The following is a 19,502-nucleotide window of genomic DNA, read 5'->3' on the forward strand; positions in this document are numbered from 1 at the left end:
CTCCTTCATTTTTTTCAAAGCAGAAAGTGGTGATTGTGCTACATTGAGGAATCTTCTGCAGGACTATGAGTACGCTTCTGGGCAACAGGTAAATTACCAGAAGAGTTGTATTTCTTTCAGTAAGAATGTTGATATGACTGTACAGGAGGAGATCTCTGCATCATTGGGTGTTATGAGGGCTGAAAAACATGACAAGTATCTTGGGTTACCGACAGAACTCAGTTACTCGAAAGAAGAGGCTTTTGGTTTTCTTAATGAGAAGATTCGGACTCGGACTCAAGGGTGGAGGGAGAAGACTTTTAGTGTTGCCGGAAAGGAAATCCTTATCAAGGCTGTGGCGCAAGCAATTCCTTCTTATGTGATGAGTTGTTTTGAGCTACCAAAACATATATGTAATGAGATGCATAGACTGATGGCTCGTTTTTGGTGGGGAGGGGGGGGGGGGGGGAAACGATACGGAGAGGAAGATCCATTGGGTTTCTTGGGAGAAGCTTTGTTGCCCTAAAAATGAAGGAGGCTTGGGTTTTCGGAACATGTATCATTTTAATCTGGCACTCTTGGCCAAACAAGGTTGGCGGTTGATTCAAAATCCAAACTCTATTATTGCAAGACTTCTTAAAGCCAAATATTTTCCTAATTGCTCTTTTATGGAGGCTGAAGTCAAGGGGGGTGACTCCTACACCTGGAGAAGCATCATATCGGGGAGGGAAGTGTTGAAGAAAGGACTACGATTTCAGGTGGGTGATGGAAGTGGTATTTCGGTTTGGAAGGATCCCTGGATAGCGTTACCACTTTCTTTCAAACCTTTTTCTCCCATAATGGAAGGGACGGAGGACTTTATGGTGGCAGACCTCATAGATAGGGAGAATGGAGAATGGTTACTAGACTTGTTGGATGAACTTTTCACAAATGGGGAGGTTGAGAATATTGCTTCTATTCCATTAAGTCTCCGGGGCGCGGAAGACAGATTAATTTGGCATTTTGATAGGAGAGGTATTTACAATGTTAAAAGTGGCTACTATGTGTTTAACAAGGCACAAACCGCTTTGGAAAAGGCTACTTCTTCTATGGCCGTGGAGGGTGGAGCTTGGCAGCGGTATTGGCAGATGATATGGGGAGCTAATGTGCCTCCAAAGGTGAGAGTTTTTATGTGGAGGCTACTCAAAGAGATTTTGCCAACTAAGAGTGCTCTGGCTAAGAAGAAGATCCATATCCATGATTTACGTTGCATGTTCTACATGGGGGATGTCGAAACAGGTACCCATCTTTTTAAAAATTGCCCTGCTTTACTTTGTTTTTGGTTATATGGGCCCTTGAAGTTGAATGCCTTGGAGCACCCAGCCACATGCATTAAAGAGTGGACGTTGGACATGCTAGATGAGTTGACCAATGATCATAGAGACTTCTTCTTTGTGGGCTTGTGGGCAATATGGAGGGAAAGAAATAAAATGGTCTGGAATGATGCTGCGTTCCAGCCTATGTTTCTAATTGATTGGGCTGTTCATTTTTTGAATGATTACCAGAAATATCATCCAAAAGCTGTGAAGAAAAAGAAGAGGCCTTTAACCAAATGGCAATGCCCACCTGGTGGTAGGCTGAAAATCAATGTGGATGGGGCTTTTAGAGTGGATAATGGTTGTGGAGGCATTGGTGTAGTGGTCAGGAACGACGCTGGTATAGGTATTGCTGCTCTGGCTAGACCTTTTCTACATGCTCACTCAGTCCTAAATATGGAAGCTGAGGCATGTAGAGCAGGTCTTCTACTTGGTATTCACCAAGGTTGGTCTGAAATTGACATTGAAAGCGACTCTGCCATTCTGATTGCTGCGCTCAATAGTTCGAAGCAGGATTTCTCTGAGGTAAGTCGGATTTTAGATGATTGTAAAGATTATTTTAATGCTTTTCAGTCAGTTAGAATTCGTCATATTTACCGTGAAGCAAATGGTGTTGTTGATAGACTTGCGCACCTTGCTAGTTTGTTTCCTATTGATGATGTTTGGTTAGATGAGACTCCTGCTATTATTCAGGATGTTCTCTATGAGGATTATTGTAAGTGTTTTCCTGTAGCACGGGGTTCAAGTTTTATGTCCCCCCCCGTTGCAAAATCATACTATTAATATTATAAATGAAACCGGGCATGGGGCTGAACCTCCCAGCTAGGCTGGGTTCCAAACCCCTTTCAAAAAAACAAAAAAAAAATGTAATTTGTTGGGTAGATACTAGTTTTCTTTCAAGTTTAGGGTTTGAGTCTTTCCCCTTTTAATTGAAGAACTCTTCAGACAAAGAAGGAAAAATGCTTGTTCAATTCATTATGCATAATCAATTTCAATACCAATCATAGCATATTGTCTCTAGTAGAGTTGTAGAAATTGCTTGAAACTTTTAGTATTTATGGTTGTTGTAGTTATGCTTACTCTTTAAATATAGATCCATGGTTATTTGGTTTCATCGGCAATGAAGAAGGATGTAGCAAGTGTTTTTGTTTTTTAATAAAAATAAATATGAATTAACGGAGTGAGTTTTTATTAAATGGCAAATAACATGAGATTTTTGGTGGGAAAATATAAATTGACGAAAATACCCATGACAGAAAGCTACATGACACTTGAGTTAACTGTAATAACCGACCTATACTTTTAATAAAAGAAAAATGGTGGCAGACAACTTTCTGGTTTTAGGCAGTAAAGATCGGAGCCTTGTCTCTTTCATGATTATGCATGATTGACGAGAGCTAGCAAACAGACTATCATCTCTCTCACTCACTCTGTTTCACTCCGAAAAACAGAGCAATAGTTCTCCAGCCTTGTTCTTCCTCCATCAACCACCTCCAGACGTCGGACCACTCCCTTTGGCTTCTCCTGAGGCTGCTCTACCTACTGGACGTCGTCTTTTCCTCCGGCACGAACTCAAGGTCCGGCAAACCAGCTCGAACCCGGTTGCACCCAAAACCGAACTAACTCATCCTCCTCGTGTTTCCGGCCACCAATCCTCACCAAACTTCATCCTCGAGCTCGCCTCAACCTCCTGAAACTCCCAGAAGTGTCCTTACACGGCGGCGCTGCGCGTGGTGGCAGCTGGAAGCCAGCCCCGATCAAAATCGAAAAAAACGAGCGAATCGATCCGGATATCTCGAGCTACAGACCATCATTTCTTGTGATTCTTGAGCTGGTGAACTCAGATTGAAGTTCTGAACAACTTTCATGAAGGGATCGAAGCGAGAAATTGAAGTTTTTACGTCGGAATTCAAGCTCGCCGAATTCTGGAAATTTTCCGGCCACCGACGCTTTCGATCAAGATATCTCAAGTTGTAGAGCTTAGTTTTGAGTGATTCTTGAACCACTGTGTTCGCCTTGAAGTTATGAACAACTCTCTAGAAGGAATCGAAGCCTAAAATTGAATTTTTGACGTCGAAATCAAGCCTTGCCGGATTCTGCAAATTTTCGCCGGATTCTGGAAATTTTCCGGCCACCTCGACTGTTTTAGGTAATTTCAACCACTTCCGGTCATTTTCAGCTTACATGGTAGTTGTGAAAGTTGTTAAGCATGATGAGAGGAAGAAGAGCAGCCCGGCCCCGACACCATTGGTGGTGGTCGGCGGCGGCTCTGCCACTAACTCCGGCGGCCCTTTCCGGCCACCTCCGGGGATCAAAAATATGGTTTCTGTACATTTTCAGATTCTATATTTCAATACGATCATTTTGATATATTATACGCAATTTTTGGATATCGTATGATTAAGTTATGAATTCTTAAGTTTCGATCGATTTCGATCGTTAGATTTGTGATCTGTGAAGTTAGGACCGTCAGATGGACTTGTAGTTTTGATATGATGATCTTATGACTGTCCCAGTGGCTTTGTGTGGTCATGGGCGAAGATCCGACCGTTGGATCTTTGTATAAATGCAAAACAGTGATTAGGGAGGCGATTCGTGAGAATCCGTCCGTCGGATTTTCGTATAAATTTGTGAAGATGTTAGTAAGGACGATTCAAGAAGATCTGACCGTTGGATCTTCGTGATAATTTTGGAGGATGATCCTAAGGGCGATCCGTGAGGATCCGACCGTTGGATCATCATATAATTTTGATCTGACCGTTGGATCATCATTAAATTAGAATCCGACCGTTAGATCATCATTAATTTAGAATCCGACCGTTGGATTTCCGTATATGTGTAGTTTATGAATGATTGCTAAGTTAAGGTCATGTTTGATTAGGTGATTGACGGTCTTCCTTGGGTGAGCGGTTTCGGTGTGTATTGTGTTAAATTGAAGACGCAGCGGGAATATCGAGGTGAGTAAACCTCACGTGGTTCATATTACGAACCGAATAAATTTAATTACTTTATTTTGTCGTAATTGTGTGAAAATATTTATGAAATAAATATTTGTTTTAAATCATATGGGCTTGATCAACTACGGTCCATAGGTAAGTAAAATGATTTAATTATACAAAATGAATTTCACGATTTTTATGCTTGAACTATAGTTGGTATTAGTGATTATCCCTGAGCGGATAATTACGTATATATATATTTACGTGGTTATATATGGATTGGTGTGACATGGAGATGTGTGATTTTATAATGATTTAAGTGATGTGAAATCGAAAACGTGATTTACCATATTCATTTATGATGATAGTGATTGGTGAAATTATATTGGAAATTTATGGATGACGTGGTATTGAGTGATGATATGATTGAGTATGGATTGGTGATTTTTGGAGTTGTATTTTGAGTACATATATACACAATAATAGTACGTATCATGGAATTATTGATCCTATTGTGTGAAAGCATATTATTGTACTCGATTTTGGTTTTAGGGTCAACATAGTGACCAGTATGGGGGAATCAGATGCTCTAATACTAGGTGGATGATGGGCTACGATTGGTTGAGTTTAGGGTCAACATAGTGACCAGTATGGGGGAATCGGATGCTCTAATACTAGGTGGATGATGGGCTACGATTGGTCGAGTGTAAGAGACGCCCCAACCCTTATTGGGTGATGGGCTAAGTTGAGTATGTGTATCGGATGTTCTAACCTATGTTGACGAACTACGATATTGACAATCATGTCGGATGCCATAACCTAGGCCAGGTGATGGGCTACGATTCAGTTAGAGCTCTAGTCTGTCAGTCACCGTATTTGTATAAATACGCTTTCGGGGTTTTGGGAAGAAAGATGTGAGTTTAGATCCCGTATTAATCTTTGGTGATTTAGAGTGGTGATTTTAGTGACTGATTTTGGGGATTGTGGATTGCTTTGTGGTTGTTGTGATTGTTGGTTGTTTTGCTTGAGTTAAAAGAAATATGATTTAATAAATCAACCGTTCATTTCTTGTTTACTCATACGAGCTGTCAAAAGCTTACCGGGTTTGGTGTTGTTGCAATCCCGGTACACTATTCAAATTGTGTAGCGGGTAATCCTGCAGGTCAGGAGAATCAGGGCGGTGATCGTACGGGTTAGAGTATTTGTCATAGATTTACAGCAATTGTAATAGTGAGATGAGTTAAGCTCATTTGAGCCTTACAATTTGATTTGGTGAGAGTGTGTTGTAATAAATAAATTGAGGATTTGGTTTATTGTAATATTGAGAGGTGTGAAGTGTGGTTGTTTGTGAGAAAAAATTTCAGGACGTTATTTGTAATTGTTATTATTCATGTTTCGGACTTTGAATTGATTATTCAAAATTCGGGGCGTGACATTAACGGTGTTATTAACGGCGTGTATGAATCTTATGCATAAATAATAAGTTGAGGTATCAAAGTGATATATTTAGAAGATGAGGTACCAAAGTGTAGAATGACTTAAGTTGGGGTACTGTTTGTGACATTTTCCCATATTTATATCTTGGTAATGATTGAAGTTAGAGAAATATGTAAAACAATTTTTTTTTTTAATTTTCTGTAATACCCGAAAAAATCCAAATTAAATTCCGTGGATTTTTAGAAATGATTTCACGATAGTAGGAGCGAGTACGAAGCTTGGAGAAGTCGTGGAATTAGTTCGAACGATTTTATTTTCGAAAACGAACGTTTTTAGGGGGTCAACAAAGTTGACTTTTTATACGTTCAAAATTTGGGAAAACTTCCTTCATGAAAGTTGTAGAGCTCGTCGATACGAGTTCGTGGACATGTGGAACGCAATATTCGGAGTTCGTATGATTAAGTTATGAATATTTTAAAATTGGGTTTTTTCTATAAATAGAGAAATTTTCCAAATTCTTTCATTAAGGACGAAACTTTTCCCTTTTTGCTAAATAGTCCCTCCGGTTCTCTCTCTCTCTCGATCGAAAACCCTCAGACCCGGAACTATTCGACTGACCCGACCCGGACCCATCTCCGGCCTCCGGCGTCCTCCGGCCACGACCCGGCCCTCCTTGTGATCGCCGCAAGCCGCCCAGTCGCCTGGTGCCACTTTCTTGCACCGCCGTTGCCCCCAAACCTGGATCGAAGCGACCCCAGGCGAAGTAACCGACCCGACCGGATCTCATCGACGCCGGCGTTGCACGGGCCGATCCTCCCCATTTTCGTGATCTCCTCCTTCCCCTGATCATCCTCATATCCTCCTTGCTTGACGATTTGGAGTGTGGAGTGAAAGATCACGAGTTGAAGATTTCGACGTCCCTGATTCAATCTGGAATCTGATCAGACGCACGAGATTAATCCAACTTCAACGCTTGATCTAGGACGATCTAGGCCGAACCAGGCTTAGCTCCAGGTATGAAAGTCGACCACCCTTTCATTTTGAACCAGTTTGTAGTTGGTCACTTTGCCATCTGAGGTGGTTGACCGGCGTTGACCGCCCACTGACCACCGTTTGTGGCGGCGCATCAGACCATATTTCGAGTTTTCATTATCTAGGCGATGATCTATGCATCCATACGAGCGTTTTGATATATAACATGGTCATGTTAGAAAAAGTTGATAAATAGTGGATTTACGTTTTGACGTTACTATTTAACGTTTTTACGTTTATCTTCGGGTTACGATCTGTGAAGATCTGACCATCGGTTTTGCTTCAATTTTGGATATGTTGATCGTATGACTGTCCCGGTGACCTTGTGAGGTCACGGGCGAAGATCCGACCGTTGGATCTTCGTATAATTGAGAAATAGTGATTCGGAAGGCGATTCGTGAGAATCTGACCGTCGGATTTTCATATAATTTTGTGGAGATGTTAGTAAAGGCGATTCAGGAAGATCTGACCGTTGGATCTTCGTGATAATTTTGGAGGATGATCCTAAAGGCGATCCGTGAGGATCCGACCGTTGGATCATCATTAAATTCAGATCCGACCGTTGGATCATCGTTTAATTTGAATCTGAGCGTTGGATCGTTGTTTAATTACATATTTGAGTTGTTGGCTAAGTCAAGATCATTATTGGACTAGGTGATTGACGGTTTGAGTTGGTGGACGATTGTGGATCGTATTTTGAGCTGAATTGAAGACGCAGCGGGATTATCGAGGTGAGTAAACCTCACGTGGTTCATATTACGAACCCAATACAATTAATTGCTTTATTTTGTTGCAATCATATGAACTATTGTTGGTGTTACTAGACATTCCTGTGTGAATGTCTGTATATATATTATTACGTGAAATAATATGTATTGTTGGAGTTGTGTTGAGTTATTGTTGAGAAACAATATATTGTGAGAGATATTGAGTTTATTGTTGAGAAACAATATATTGTGAGAGGTGTTGAGTTTTATTGTTGAGGAACAATAAATTGTTGTGATCTGTGGAGATCACTAGGTCACGAGGTGACCATGGCATCTATTAGTGAATCACGCTCTCGTACCGGGCTGGTGGTTATTAATAGTATTAAATCGTAATCACGTCTGTGGCCGGACGAGTGGTTACGTTCAGTTAGAGCTCTAGTCTGTCTGCCAAATGTGGAGTGAACTTATGAGTGAAATTGAGAGTAACTCATAAGTGTCAATATATATATGGTAACCTTATGAGGGAAATTGAGAGTAACTCATAAGGGTCTATATATATATATGAGTCTGTCTACCAAATGTTGGGAAATCTTATGAGTGAATTTGAGAGTAACTCATAAGTGTCTATATATATATATATGAGAGTGAGTGATCTTATGAGCTAAATTGAGAGTAACTCATAAGTGTCTATATATATATATGAGAGTGAGAAAGTAACGTGGGTTTGTGGTAGTCTTGAAATCTAATAAATCAACAGTTCTTTCTTGTTTACTCATACTGGCTGTAAAAAGCTTACCGGGTTTTGTGTTGTTGCAACTCCCGGTACACTATTCAAATTGTGTAGCGGGTAATCCTACAGGACAGGAGAACCAGGACGGTGATCGTGCGGTTAGAGCAATTGTTAGAGTTTTACAACAATTGTAAGTTGTGAGGTGTGTTATGCTCATTTGAGCTTTATAATATATTGTGAGAGTGATTTGTAATAATGAACTCGAAGTTTCGAGATTTGGTTTTTTGTAATTGTAATTATTCAGGTTTCGGATTTGAATTTATTATTCAAAATTCGGGGCGTGACAGTTTGGTATCAGAGCGTAAGGTGCATATTTGGTGATGTGTCAATACCTTCCGAGTGATGGCCCGTCTGCAGCGGATCCCCATCGTGTGCTCTTCGGTATTGGCTAAGTCATTGGGTATGCGTGAGTGTTGGGAGTTGTTTAGGCCGCTAGGTCGTTTAGGGAACGTGAATACCTTCCCTATAGTATTGACTTGGTTAATATGAATTTGTATTTGACTTATACTGTGTTTTAAGTGTTATACATGTCTTAGCCAAGCATACTATACTCCTTAGGTGATGGAGATTCGAAGGGGTTGTACTTAGAACCTTACAGTTGTCTTGTAGGTTCGTATTGGAATAAGTTCAGTGGCCGCGAGTTACAATCCTTGAGGAATAGGAACCTCTTGATTCAACTCTGTTAAGTCAACGAGGATTGTTTTATGGAAATGAGGTTCTTTTGATTGTTGAAGTGTTTGGTTGAAGACATGGTGTGGACCTATGCACGTACCTAGTGTGGATACGAGTATGAATTGTTATAAATTTTGTCTTCTTAAGTTGGACGTACAGATGTTTAGATGAGGTGTACGTATCAAGGATTAGATATCTTGTTTTATAAAGAGACGTCTTAGTGGAGTTTTGGTAATTGACATGTGATACGTGATTAAAGTGACTCTGAGGCAATTATGCTGACCTTGTGTGAGATTGAATTCTTAGTGTAGACTAAGAAGGTTGTGTGGTGATTTTATATACACTACGTGATGAACTTTTAGAAGGAAAAGTTATGAGTAAAAGTATGGGTTTTTCCCTGATGTCTATAGCAGACTTGTGAATATAGTTTTGTTCAAGTGAATGAAATTGAATTTTGAGGCCTATGTATGGTGCAGGAAGAAGCATGGAGGACATGTTAGAGTCAGGCAAGGGTTTGCCTTTGGTGATTGATTTTAGGTGATATAGTTAAACGCAATTTCAGATATTGATTTTAGTGACTTTGTTAGGTATCCATAGTGGTTCAAGTGAATTACTATGTGATATGGAGTTTGATTCGATTTCTGAATCGCTAAATGTTAGGGATTGAATTGTGGTGAGTTTTTGTTGAAGCAATTGATAGATGGAATTATCGAGATTCTATAAGAGTTGTAAGAGTAACTCTAAAAACGTGGGTTTTTCCTAGCTAACTCAGGATGTGTTTAGCTTTATAAATCCCTAATCCTATCGATGAAATTGTTGTGTTTGGTTTGACTCAGAGGATACTAGCTAGACCTCGATGCGACTTAATTGATTGTTGGATTTTTTTTGAGTGATTGTTTTTATTGCATCATTATGAAAGATGTGTGCAGTAGAGTTGTTTATGGTTTTGAAAATAGTATTGGGTGACCAAGGTTCGATCCTTGGTGTTGTTGTTGGTTAAACAAACAGGAAAGAAAACATGCACACCATCTTATTGAGTTTATATTACAAAAAAAAAAAGAAAAAAAAAAAAAAGAAAAAGGAAAACGAGGACTATGCTGTACTAAGCCTAGTCAGCAGCTCCGGATGGGTTGAGGCTGAGCTCAAGAGAAACTGGAGATCCACGGTTGTAACCGCCTGAGCCACCGAAATAGTAATCATGTGCACTACCTTCCTCGGAAGTAGTCTTCAGGTTACCAAAGACGTCCTCGCCGTGCACGGGGAACAGAGGAAGAGTTTGAACCTCCTGGTGATCTCCTCCTCGTTGTTGCAGGGATGTTTGTCCTCCTGTTGTGCCAAAAGAGTTGGACTGGTATTAGTGTTGAAGTGTGAGGAAGAATATGAAACAAAATTTAAATCAAGAAATCCTTCATTACCAGTAGAATAGGTGGAACCAAAGTTGAGATCAATGGATCTACCATCATCAGTAGAACTAGTGGACCCAAAATTGATGTCAATGGATCCACCAGCTGGCCCAAAATTGATGTCGATGGATCCACTAGCACCAGTAGAACCAGTGGACCCAAAATTAAGATCAATGGATCTACCAGTACCAAGAGAACTAGTTCCCATGGGCACTGGAGCAGCCTGATTACACCTATTCATCTGCTTCTCTCGAGCCCTGACGTTCTGGAACCAAAAGTAAATGTTCTTACCCTCAACATACCCATACTGGTTCAGCTGGAGACAGATCTCGTGAATCTGCTCTGTAGTTGGGCACTTAAATCCCTTGACATAGTAAAGATCCTTGAGGATTCTTATTTGTTCTGGAGTAGGAATCCACCTGGTACGGCTTCGCCAGAAATCCATGTTGGCACTACTTCCAGCTGCTTGGGTGTTTCCTCCCTCCTCTGTTGGTTGCTGTTGTTGTGGTTCCATTTGTTGCGGGGTTTGGAGCTCCATTAGTTGCAGAGTTCGTGGCTCTTGGGTCATGGGGTGAGAGGATGTGGAAATCGAGGAATACATGGTTTAGTGTTTGAGGGAGATTTTGTTAGAAGGATTGGAGTTGTTGAACTGGTGATTGGAGATCTGAGATTCTCAGAGGAAAGATGAGATCGAATCTTCAAATGGAAGAAAAGATCTGAGAAAGAAGGATTGAAGATTTGGAGGAAAAGATTGAAGATCTGAAAGTTCAGAGGAAAGATGGGATTGAATCAACTAGATGGGAGAGAAGATCAGAAGAGAAGGATTGAAATTGATGAAGAAAGGATTTGAGAAGAGAAAGGCTGAAGAGTTGAGAGAGAAAGGCTTGAGCTCGGAAGAAAATTTCTTTTCTTTTGGAGTGAACAGTTTTTCCCCAGAATGCACCTATTTATAGAACAAGGTGAGCAGATCTCCACCGTTGGATGAACGATCTCAGAATTTGAATCCACGCGTTGGATTAAAGTCATCCGAAAACCCGGAAAAGTTGTTGGCGCGTGGAGAGCGTGTAAGGGGACAGGCCGAACCTCGAGATGCTGTGGCAGACAGCTTTAGCCGAAAGCAGATTTGACTGCCGTAAATCACGGAAGGGATAAGCCGTGACACAAGTGGGCCGTACTTGGGCCTGTCTCGGATCAAGGCATCACTGTAGCTGTGGGTGGAGGCCTGATGGGCCGAGTTTCAGAAACAGTTTTGGACATGATGGGCCGAGTTTCTGAAACAGTTTTGGATGAGTTGGGCCGAATTGTTGAAACAGTTGAAACAGTTGGTTTAAATAAAAGGATTGGTATGGATAATAACGTGAGCAGCCGTGCTCGAGTGGTTGAGTGTACAGTTCGTGTACAAGAGGTCTGAGGTTCGAACCTCGCCTCTCGTTTATTTTTATTATGTTCGTTTATGACATAATAAGTATAAAATTTGTACACATTATATTAAGCACAGCTTGTGCTCCAGTGGTTGGGGGACAAAGGTTTCGTGCGGCAGGTTGAGGTTTCGAACCTTGCCTTCCCCGTTATTTTATTTATGTCACTTATGACATAATAAATATAACACGTGAGCATATATTAATGAAGGCAGCTCTTGCTTCAGTGGTTGGGAGCAAAACCTTCGTGTTTGAGGTCGGGAGTTCGAACCCTACCTCTTACAAATATTTTTGGGTCTCGTATATGCTTGATATACGGATGTATATACGGTATGTACGGTATACATACGTATATACGGTCTGTACAGTATGCATACGTATATACAGTTGTACGGTATGCATACGTATACACGATCTGTACGGTATGTATACGTATATACGGTATGTACAATTTCATACCGTAGCCGAGCTGGAAGTTGGTGGGCCGATTGGTAGGTCCAAATAGTAAGCCCAATTGTTCGGCCCGAATAGTAGGCCCAAATGTTAAACCCAAAGTGGTTTGGGCCGGTTCGAAATGTGGATGGTCCGATTTCTTCAGGCCCAATTGGCCAGCCCTAGTGCTTAGCCCAAGGATTGAGCAAGCCCAAGTCATCATCATTGGGTGACATAATTAATTGGCGTGCTTTTGGGGATGATTTGTTTTGAGTGATGCATCTCTATGGTTGTGAAGAGTGGTGCATGCTTAAGTTTTACTATGGAGATTTACCGTGATGCTAATTGAGTAGCGAAACACTTTGTGAGAGTGTTTACTGTGCTTGTATGCCAGCACAGAGTGATGATCTATGTGAAGATCTATGTGATGATCTATGTGAAGATCTATGTGAGGATCTATGAGATGATCCATGTGATGATTTTGTGTAATTGATGTGGATTGATGTTGAACAGTTGTGTTGTGCGTTTACGTTTGTGATGAAAGGATTTAGTGGCCATAGGAATGTATTTTTATACAAAGGGTTGAGGCTCTGTAGATTACTACAGATTTGGAAAAGATGGAGATTCTATGGTTAGGTCAACCTTAATCGAGAGGAATTGACTTACGCTCAAATTTCGGGACGAAATTTCTTTAAGGAGGGTAGATTGTAATACCCGAAAAAATCCAAATTAAATTCCGTGGATTTTTAGAAATGATTTCACGATAGTAGGAGCGAGTACGAAGCTTGGAGAAGTCGTGGAATTAGTTCGAACGATTTTATTTTCGAAAACGAACGTTTTTAGGGGGTCAACAAAGTTGACTTTTTATACGTTCAAAATTTGGGAAAACTTCCTTCATGAAAGTTGTAGAGCTCGTCGATACGAGTTCGTGGACATGTGGAACGCAATATTCGGAGTTCGTATGATTAAGTTATGAATATTTTAAAATTGGGTTTTTTCTATAAATAGAGAAATTTTCCAAATTCTTTCATTAAGGACGAAACTTTTCCCTTTTTGCTAAATAGTCCCTCCGGTTCTCTCTCTCTCTCGATCGAAAACCCTCAGACCCGGAACTATTCGACTGACCCGACCCGGACCCATCTCCGGCCTCCGGCGTCCTCCGGCCACGACCCGGCCCTCCTTGTGATCGCCGCAAGCCGCCCAGTCGCCTGGTGCCACTTTCTTGCACCGCCGTTGCCCCCAAACCTGGATCGAAGCGACCCCAGGCGAAGTAACCGACCCGACCGGATCTCATCGACGCCGGCGTTGCACGGGCCGATCCTCCCCATTTTCGTGATCTCCTCCTTCCCCTGATCATCCTCATATCCTCCTTGCTTGACGATTTGGAGTGTGGAGTGAAAGATCACGAGTTGAAGATTTCGACGTCCCTGATTCAATCTGGAATCTGATCAGACGCACGAGATTAATCCAACTTCAACGCTTGATCTAGGACGATCTAGGCCGAACCAGGCTTAGCTCCAGGTATGAAAGTCGACCACCCTTTCATTTTGAACCAGTTTGTAGTTGGTCACTTTGCCATCTGAGGTGGTTGACCGGCGTTGACCGCCCACTGACCACCGTTTGTGGCGGCGCATCAGACCATATTTCGAGTTTTCATTATCTAGGCGATGATCTATGCATCCATACGAGCGTTTTGATATATAACATGGTCATGTTAGAAAAAGTTGATAAATAGTGGATTTACGTTTTGACGTTACTATTTAACGTTTTTACGTTTATCTTCGGGTTACGATCTGTGAAGATCTGACCATCGGTTTTGCTTCAATTTTGGATATGTTGATCGTATGACTGTCCCGGTGACCTTGTGAGGTCACGGGCGAAGATCCGACCGTTGGATCTTCGTATAATTGAGAAATAGTGATTCGGAAGGCGATTCGTGAGAATCTGACCGTCGGATTTTCATATAATTTTGTGGAGATGTTAGTAAAGGCGATTCAGGAAGATCTGACCGTTGGATCTTCGTGATAATTTTGGAGGATGATCCTAAAGGCGATCCGTGAGGATCCGACCGTTGGATCATCATTAAATTCAGATCCGACCGTTGGATCATCGTTTAATTTGAATCTGAGCGTTGGATCGTCGTTTAATTACATATTTGAGTTGTTGGCTAAGTCAAGATCATTATTGGACTAGGTGATTGACGGTTTGAGTTGGTGGACGATTGTGGATCGTATTTTGAGCTGAATTGAAGACGCAGCGGGATTATCGAGGTGAGTAAACCTCACGTGGTTCATATTACGAACCCAATACAATTAATTGCTTTATTTTGTTGCAATCATATGAACTATTGTTGGTGTTACTAGACATTCCTGTGTGAATGTCTGTATATATATTATTACGTGAAATAATATGTATTGTTGGAGTTGTGTTGAGTTATTGTTGAGAAACAATATATTGTGAGAGATATTGAGTTTATTGTTGAGAAACAATATATTGTGAGAGGTGTTGAGTTTTATTGTTGAGGAACAATAAATTGTTGTGATCTGTGGAGATCACTAGGTCACGAGGTGACCATGGCATCTATTAGTGAATCACGCTCTCGTACCGGGCTGGTGGTTATTAATAGTATTAAATCGTAATCACGTCTGTGGCCGGACGAGTGGTTACGTTCAGTTAGAGCTCTAGTCTGTCTGCCAAATGTGGAGTGAACTTATGAGTGAAATTGAGAGTAACTCATAAGTGTCAATATATATATGGTAACCTTATGAGGGAAATTGAGAGTAACTCATAAGGGTCTATATATATATATGAGTCTGTCTACCAAATGTTGGGAAATCTTATGAGCGAATTTGAGAGTAACTCATAAGTGTCTATATATATATATGAGAGTGAGTGATCTTATGAGCTAAATTGAGAGTAACTCATAAGTGTCTATATATATATATGAGAGTGAGTGATCTTATGAGCTAAATTGAGAGTAACTCATAAGTGTCTATATATATATATGAGAGTGAGAAAGTAACGTGGGTTTGTGGTAGTCTTGAAATCTAATAAATCAACAGTTCTTTCTTGTTTACTCATACTGGCTGTAAAAAGCTTACCGGGTTTTGTGTTGTTGCAACTCCCGGTACACTATTCAAATTGTGTAGCGGGTAATCCTACAGGACAGGAGAACCAGGACGGTGATCGTGCGGTTAGAGCAATTGTTAGAGTTTTACAACAATTGTAAGTTGTGAGGTGTGTTATGCTCATTTGAGCTTTATAATATATTGTGAGAGTGATTTGTAATAATGAACTCGAAGTTTCGAGATTTGGTTTTTTGTAATTGTAATTATTCAGGTTTCGGATTTGAATTTATTATTCAAAATTCGGGGCGTGACATTTTCTTTTTGTAATATTTATATCTTGGTAATGATTGAAGTTAGAGAAATATGGGGAGTTATCTGCAGATGAAGGCAATGAGAAATTATCTGCATAATAGGATAGTGGGAAGTTATCCAAGTACAAAATGGGTTAGTGGGAACATATTTTTTTTCTTTTAACTGTTTATTAGTATTTTATTATTTACTATAATATCCTTCAAATATTAGAAATTAATTAAAAATAATATATGGTATGGGGGTCTTCGTGTCTTTTCACGTCTACTTTGGCTAATAAAGTGGGTTCTCTTAATAATAGTATAATAATAATAATAATAATAATAATAATCTATACTATTATTAAGAGAAGAGATTTTGTCAGCCAAAATAGATCTATACTATTATTAAGAGAAGAGCTTTTGTCAGCCAAAATAGAAAAATTTTACCAAAATATCCCTCAAATATTAAAAAATATTTTAACTGAAATATTTGAGAAAGACAAAATGGTCAATTCACAAATAAAAGAAAAACAAAAGACATTTAACAAAAAAAATCAAAAATCAAAAACAAAATATGTGCAGCAATTTTCTTCACATTCTGTGAAATAACTTCCCAAGTAATTATCCACATCCATATGATGTGTTTGGAGTCTAATAATAACAATAATAATACGTTAATGATACGAAGATAAATGAGTAGGCATATTTTCATACTTTATTTTCTTCAAAATGATTAGGTTTTGTTCTTTTGCAAAATTCTCCCGTCACTTTGACTAAAACATACTAGATCACACTCATACATTGGAGCCATGGATAAAATATGAAGGATGAAGTTGCAGACAAAATTGCTTAGTAGTACATACTTAGTCCACATCGATCAATTGTGTAGTTGATAAAGGTGCACAGTACGTGCACTCTTGAAATAGAATCTCATCCCGCATTTCTAGATCCGTCATTCAACTCTCAATATATAGGTCAATGGTATAGAAAATTAGGAGTATAGGTGTAAGAGAGGAAAGGAAGAGAATAAGATATTATAACTAGGGCTGGGCATAAATGACCAAAAACCCGGAAGACCGAACAGAACCGACCCGGACCGGCCCGGTTCGGGCCGGGTTTAAGACTGAAATGTAGTGTTTTCGGTCCGGTTCGGTCCCAGTACTATACTTGCCAGTCCGGTCCCAGTCCTTGAGTTAAGAATTATACTATACTTGTCGGTTCGGTCCCAGTACTATACTTGCCGGTTCGGTCCGGTCCCGGACCCGGGCTTGTATACGTGGCTTCCACTTATAGGTTATATTTCGAAGTCTATACTAATAGCATAGACATGACTGCAGCAAATTGGTAAGCCACTAAGCCCTAATCAGTTATACTGTATAGTCGTATACGACACCCAAATGGCCCAAAACCTCTTCTGAGTCTTCTCCGCCTCTTACCTCTCATATTCCAACCTCTCCGGCCTTCTCCTAGAGCCGTCGAGCCCTCGAACTACACACCCGGACACCCCAGTCTTCGACTCTTCCGGCCACCAGTCTTCGATTTATAGGTACTCTTCTGAGTCTTCTTGACTTGTATATAGCAATGAGCAGCTTCTATTCGATTTGGGAATTTGGGATTCAGTTTTCCTGAGTCCCGACTTTGTAGTTGGATAAGTTGGATTCAGTTTTCAATTTTGCAGTTGGATAATTGGATTTTGTTTTCGATTTTTGACTTGGATCTTTGTAGTTTGTACTCTCTGAAACTTTGGATCTTTGTACCTCTGTTTGTAACCTTGAACTTGGATTTTGTAATCGAATTTGTAATTTGTAGATTGTAAATTGTAATCTCACTGTTTTCACATTCTCACCTTTGTTTAATTCTTTGTATTTCGATTTTGTTGAAACTTGATGGTATTTTGTTTCGATTGTCCATTCTGCAGTCTCTACTCTCTGCTTGCAATTGTTGAAAGCATTGCTACAAATCCCAGTTGGTTGCATTGATTGATTCAGACTTGCTGCAATTCCCAGTTGGCAGCACTGTTGCTAACTCTGCCAGGAACCGAAAGCCCGGAGAAACAGGCCCGGTTCTTCTCGGTCCGGGTTTTGGCCGGTCCCGGTATTCTACAGGTCCAAAACAGGCCCGAACTTGCTTTGCCGGTCCCGGTCCCAGTCCCTGTTAATTCAGTGTCGGTCTGGGACCGTGCCCAGCCCTGATTATAACTATAGTAAAACCCAATCCACAGAGGACAAACGAAATGAATAGTAAAATGACTATTTTGCCCTTGATGTTGGGCTTTGACTGTTTTGCCCCTAACTGCCTCTTTGTTTTGCTTTCGTTACCAATAAGAAGAAGAAGAAGAAGATTTGCTGAAGGAAAGACAGTCACTATCGTCTCACCGTACCCACCCAAAATTCAATCACCTTCCTCACTTGCAAAGAATCGATGAATCAGCCATTGACGTCTCCATCTTCTTTTTTTTTTTACCAAATCTAGAAACTTGGGCTTTGAAATTTAGATTAAAATCAATTCCCTCAAGGTAAGGTCAAACCCATCAGTGGTGTTCAGTTGGTAATTTTGATTTGGTTTGTAAGGTTGGGTTATTGATGGTTTGATAAATTAAGGTCTGAAATTGGGGAAGACGAGAACAGTGGAGCTGGAGTTTGGCTACAAATCCTTTCGGTGGGTATTCGATTACCGGAAGAGCATGAACCTGGGTATTTGATTTTCGATTCCTTTTTTTTTTTTTTTAATGATTCTCATGCATTAGTTTTTTGTTTGATTGTAGTAATTTCATACTGAAGATTTGAAGAGCAAGAACAAGATAAATCTGAGTTATTGGGTGTTCATTTTCCTCTAATCTATTTATTGGGTGGGACTTGCTCCCTGATTCGTCTACCTCCGAGGAGCTAATGTCGCCTCATCCCTTATTTCATTAAAAAAAAATTATTATTTATCTTCAACAAACAAGTCATGTACACAGAGTTTAATAGAGAAAAGGTGAGTTTCTAGAAGATATGTATTCCTCATAGCGATGCTAAAATACATTGTCTAAAGCTAAACTGTTGTTCCATGTTTCAGGATATTTGAAATTTTGAGTAGAAATAAGCATCTAATTCTCATCAAACATAAATATTTTATCTAAAAAGATGAAGACTTTAGGAGATTCGATTAGTCATTTGCGCTCCTCTCTATAATTTGTTTGAATTTCTATTCATGAGTCACTGAAATGGATTGATTAAACTAAATTGGTCAGTTTGTGTTGATTAAATTTGTATAATGGGCAATTCTGAATTACATTTGGCTGCAGTGCGTAAGGATTCTTTTTCTTTTTTCCCCATAATTGCAGTTCTATATGATGAGATTATGATGTATGTCTTACGCACTCATGGCTTAGAATATTAAATGCAGGATTACCTAAAAATATGCTCTGTTTCTCCTCCACATGGTTGACAATATTGATTAGACTCTATACTTTTCTATTTGATTCCCAATTAGAAATGGACTGCTTTTTTGAGTTTTTTGCATACATGAATTTTCTATTACTATAGCTTATTGGATTTTGGTTATGAAAATAAAATATTTGGGCAATTCCAATGGACATTGTATCTTTTTTGGATTCTTATATAAATATTAGCTCATGATTTAGGGAATCATGTTATTTTTGAAAGGAGTTTAGGGAATACAAAGCAAAAGAATTTCAAGAAGAGCTTTTTTGCTAATTATATTATTTAATCTTTTATACAAGGTGAAGTAAAGAAATGTAGCCAATGCTATACCTTGAACTCTTGAAGAAATTAGATATTGCAAGCATGGTGGAAAAGACCGCTTGTAAGACCCCGGAAATTCGTTATTAATTCCTAAAGGTTTCCTGGGATTAATAAGGTGTTCGTTTGTACGATTTCGTGGTTCGAGGGTAGAGTGGAATTATTTTCGGACGGATAATTATTCGAAGTGCACGTTTTAGGGGGTTCACAAAGGTTGACTTTTTATACGTTGGGATT

General features: G+C 39.9%; 1 protein-coding gene and 1 long non-coding RNA gene across 2 annotated transcripts; both read left to right on the forward strand.

The window, feature by feature from the left end:
* Positions 1 to 133: 133 nt before the first annotated feature.
* On the forward strand, positions 134 to 2,490 carry LOC133730599 (uncharacterized). The gene is made up of 3 exons (XM_062158158.1): positions 134 to 392; positions 571 to 1,859; positions 2,428 to 2,490. Exons 1-3 carry the CDS (start codon positions 134 to 136, stop codon positions 2,488 to 2,490), a joined length of 1,611 nt encoding a protein of 536 aa, XP_062014142.1.
* A 131-nt stretch (positions 2,491 to 2,621) lies between these two features.
* On the forward strand, positions 2,622 to 5,620 carry LOC133734742 (uncharacterized). Its single transcript, XR_009858543.1, has 3 exons — positions 2,622 to 3,483; positions 4,216 to 4,291; positions 5,421 to 5,620. It is a non-coding gene; the product is annotated as an uncharacterized LOC133734742 (long non-coding RNA).
* The last annotated feature ends 13,882 nt before the right edge of the window (positions 5,621 to 19,502 follow it).

Source organism: Rosa rugosa, chromosome 2, assembly GCF_958449725.1.
Source record: "Rosa rugosa chromosome 2, drRosRugo1.1, whole genome shotgun sequence".
Classification (NCBI taxonomy): Eukaryota; Viridiplantae; Streptophyta; class Magnoliopsida; order Rosales; family Rosaceae; genus Rosa; species Rosa rugosa.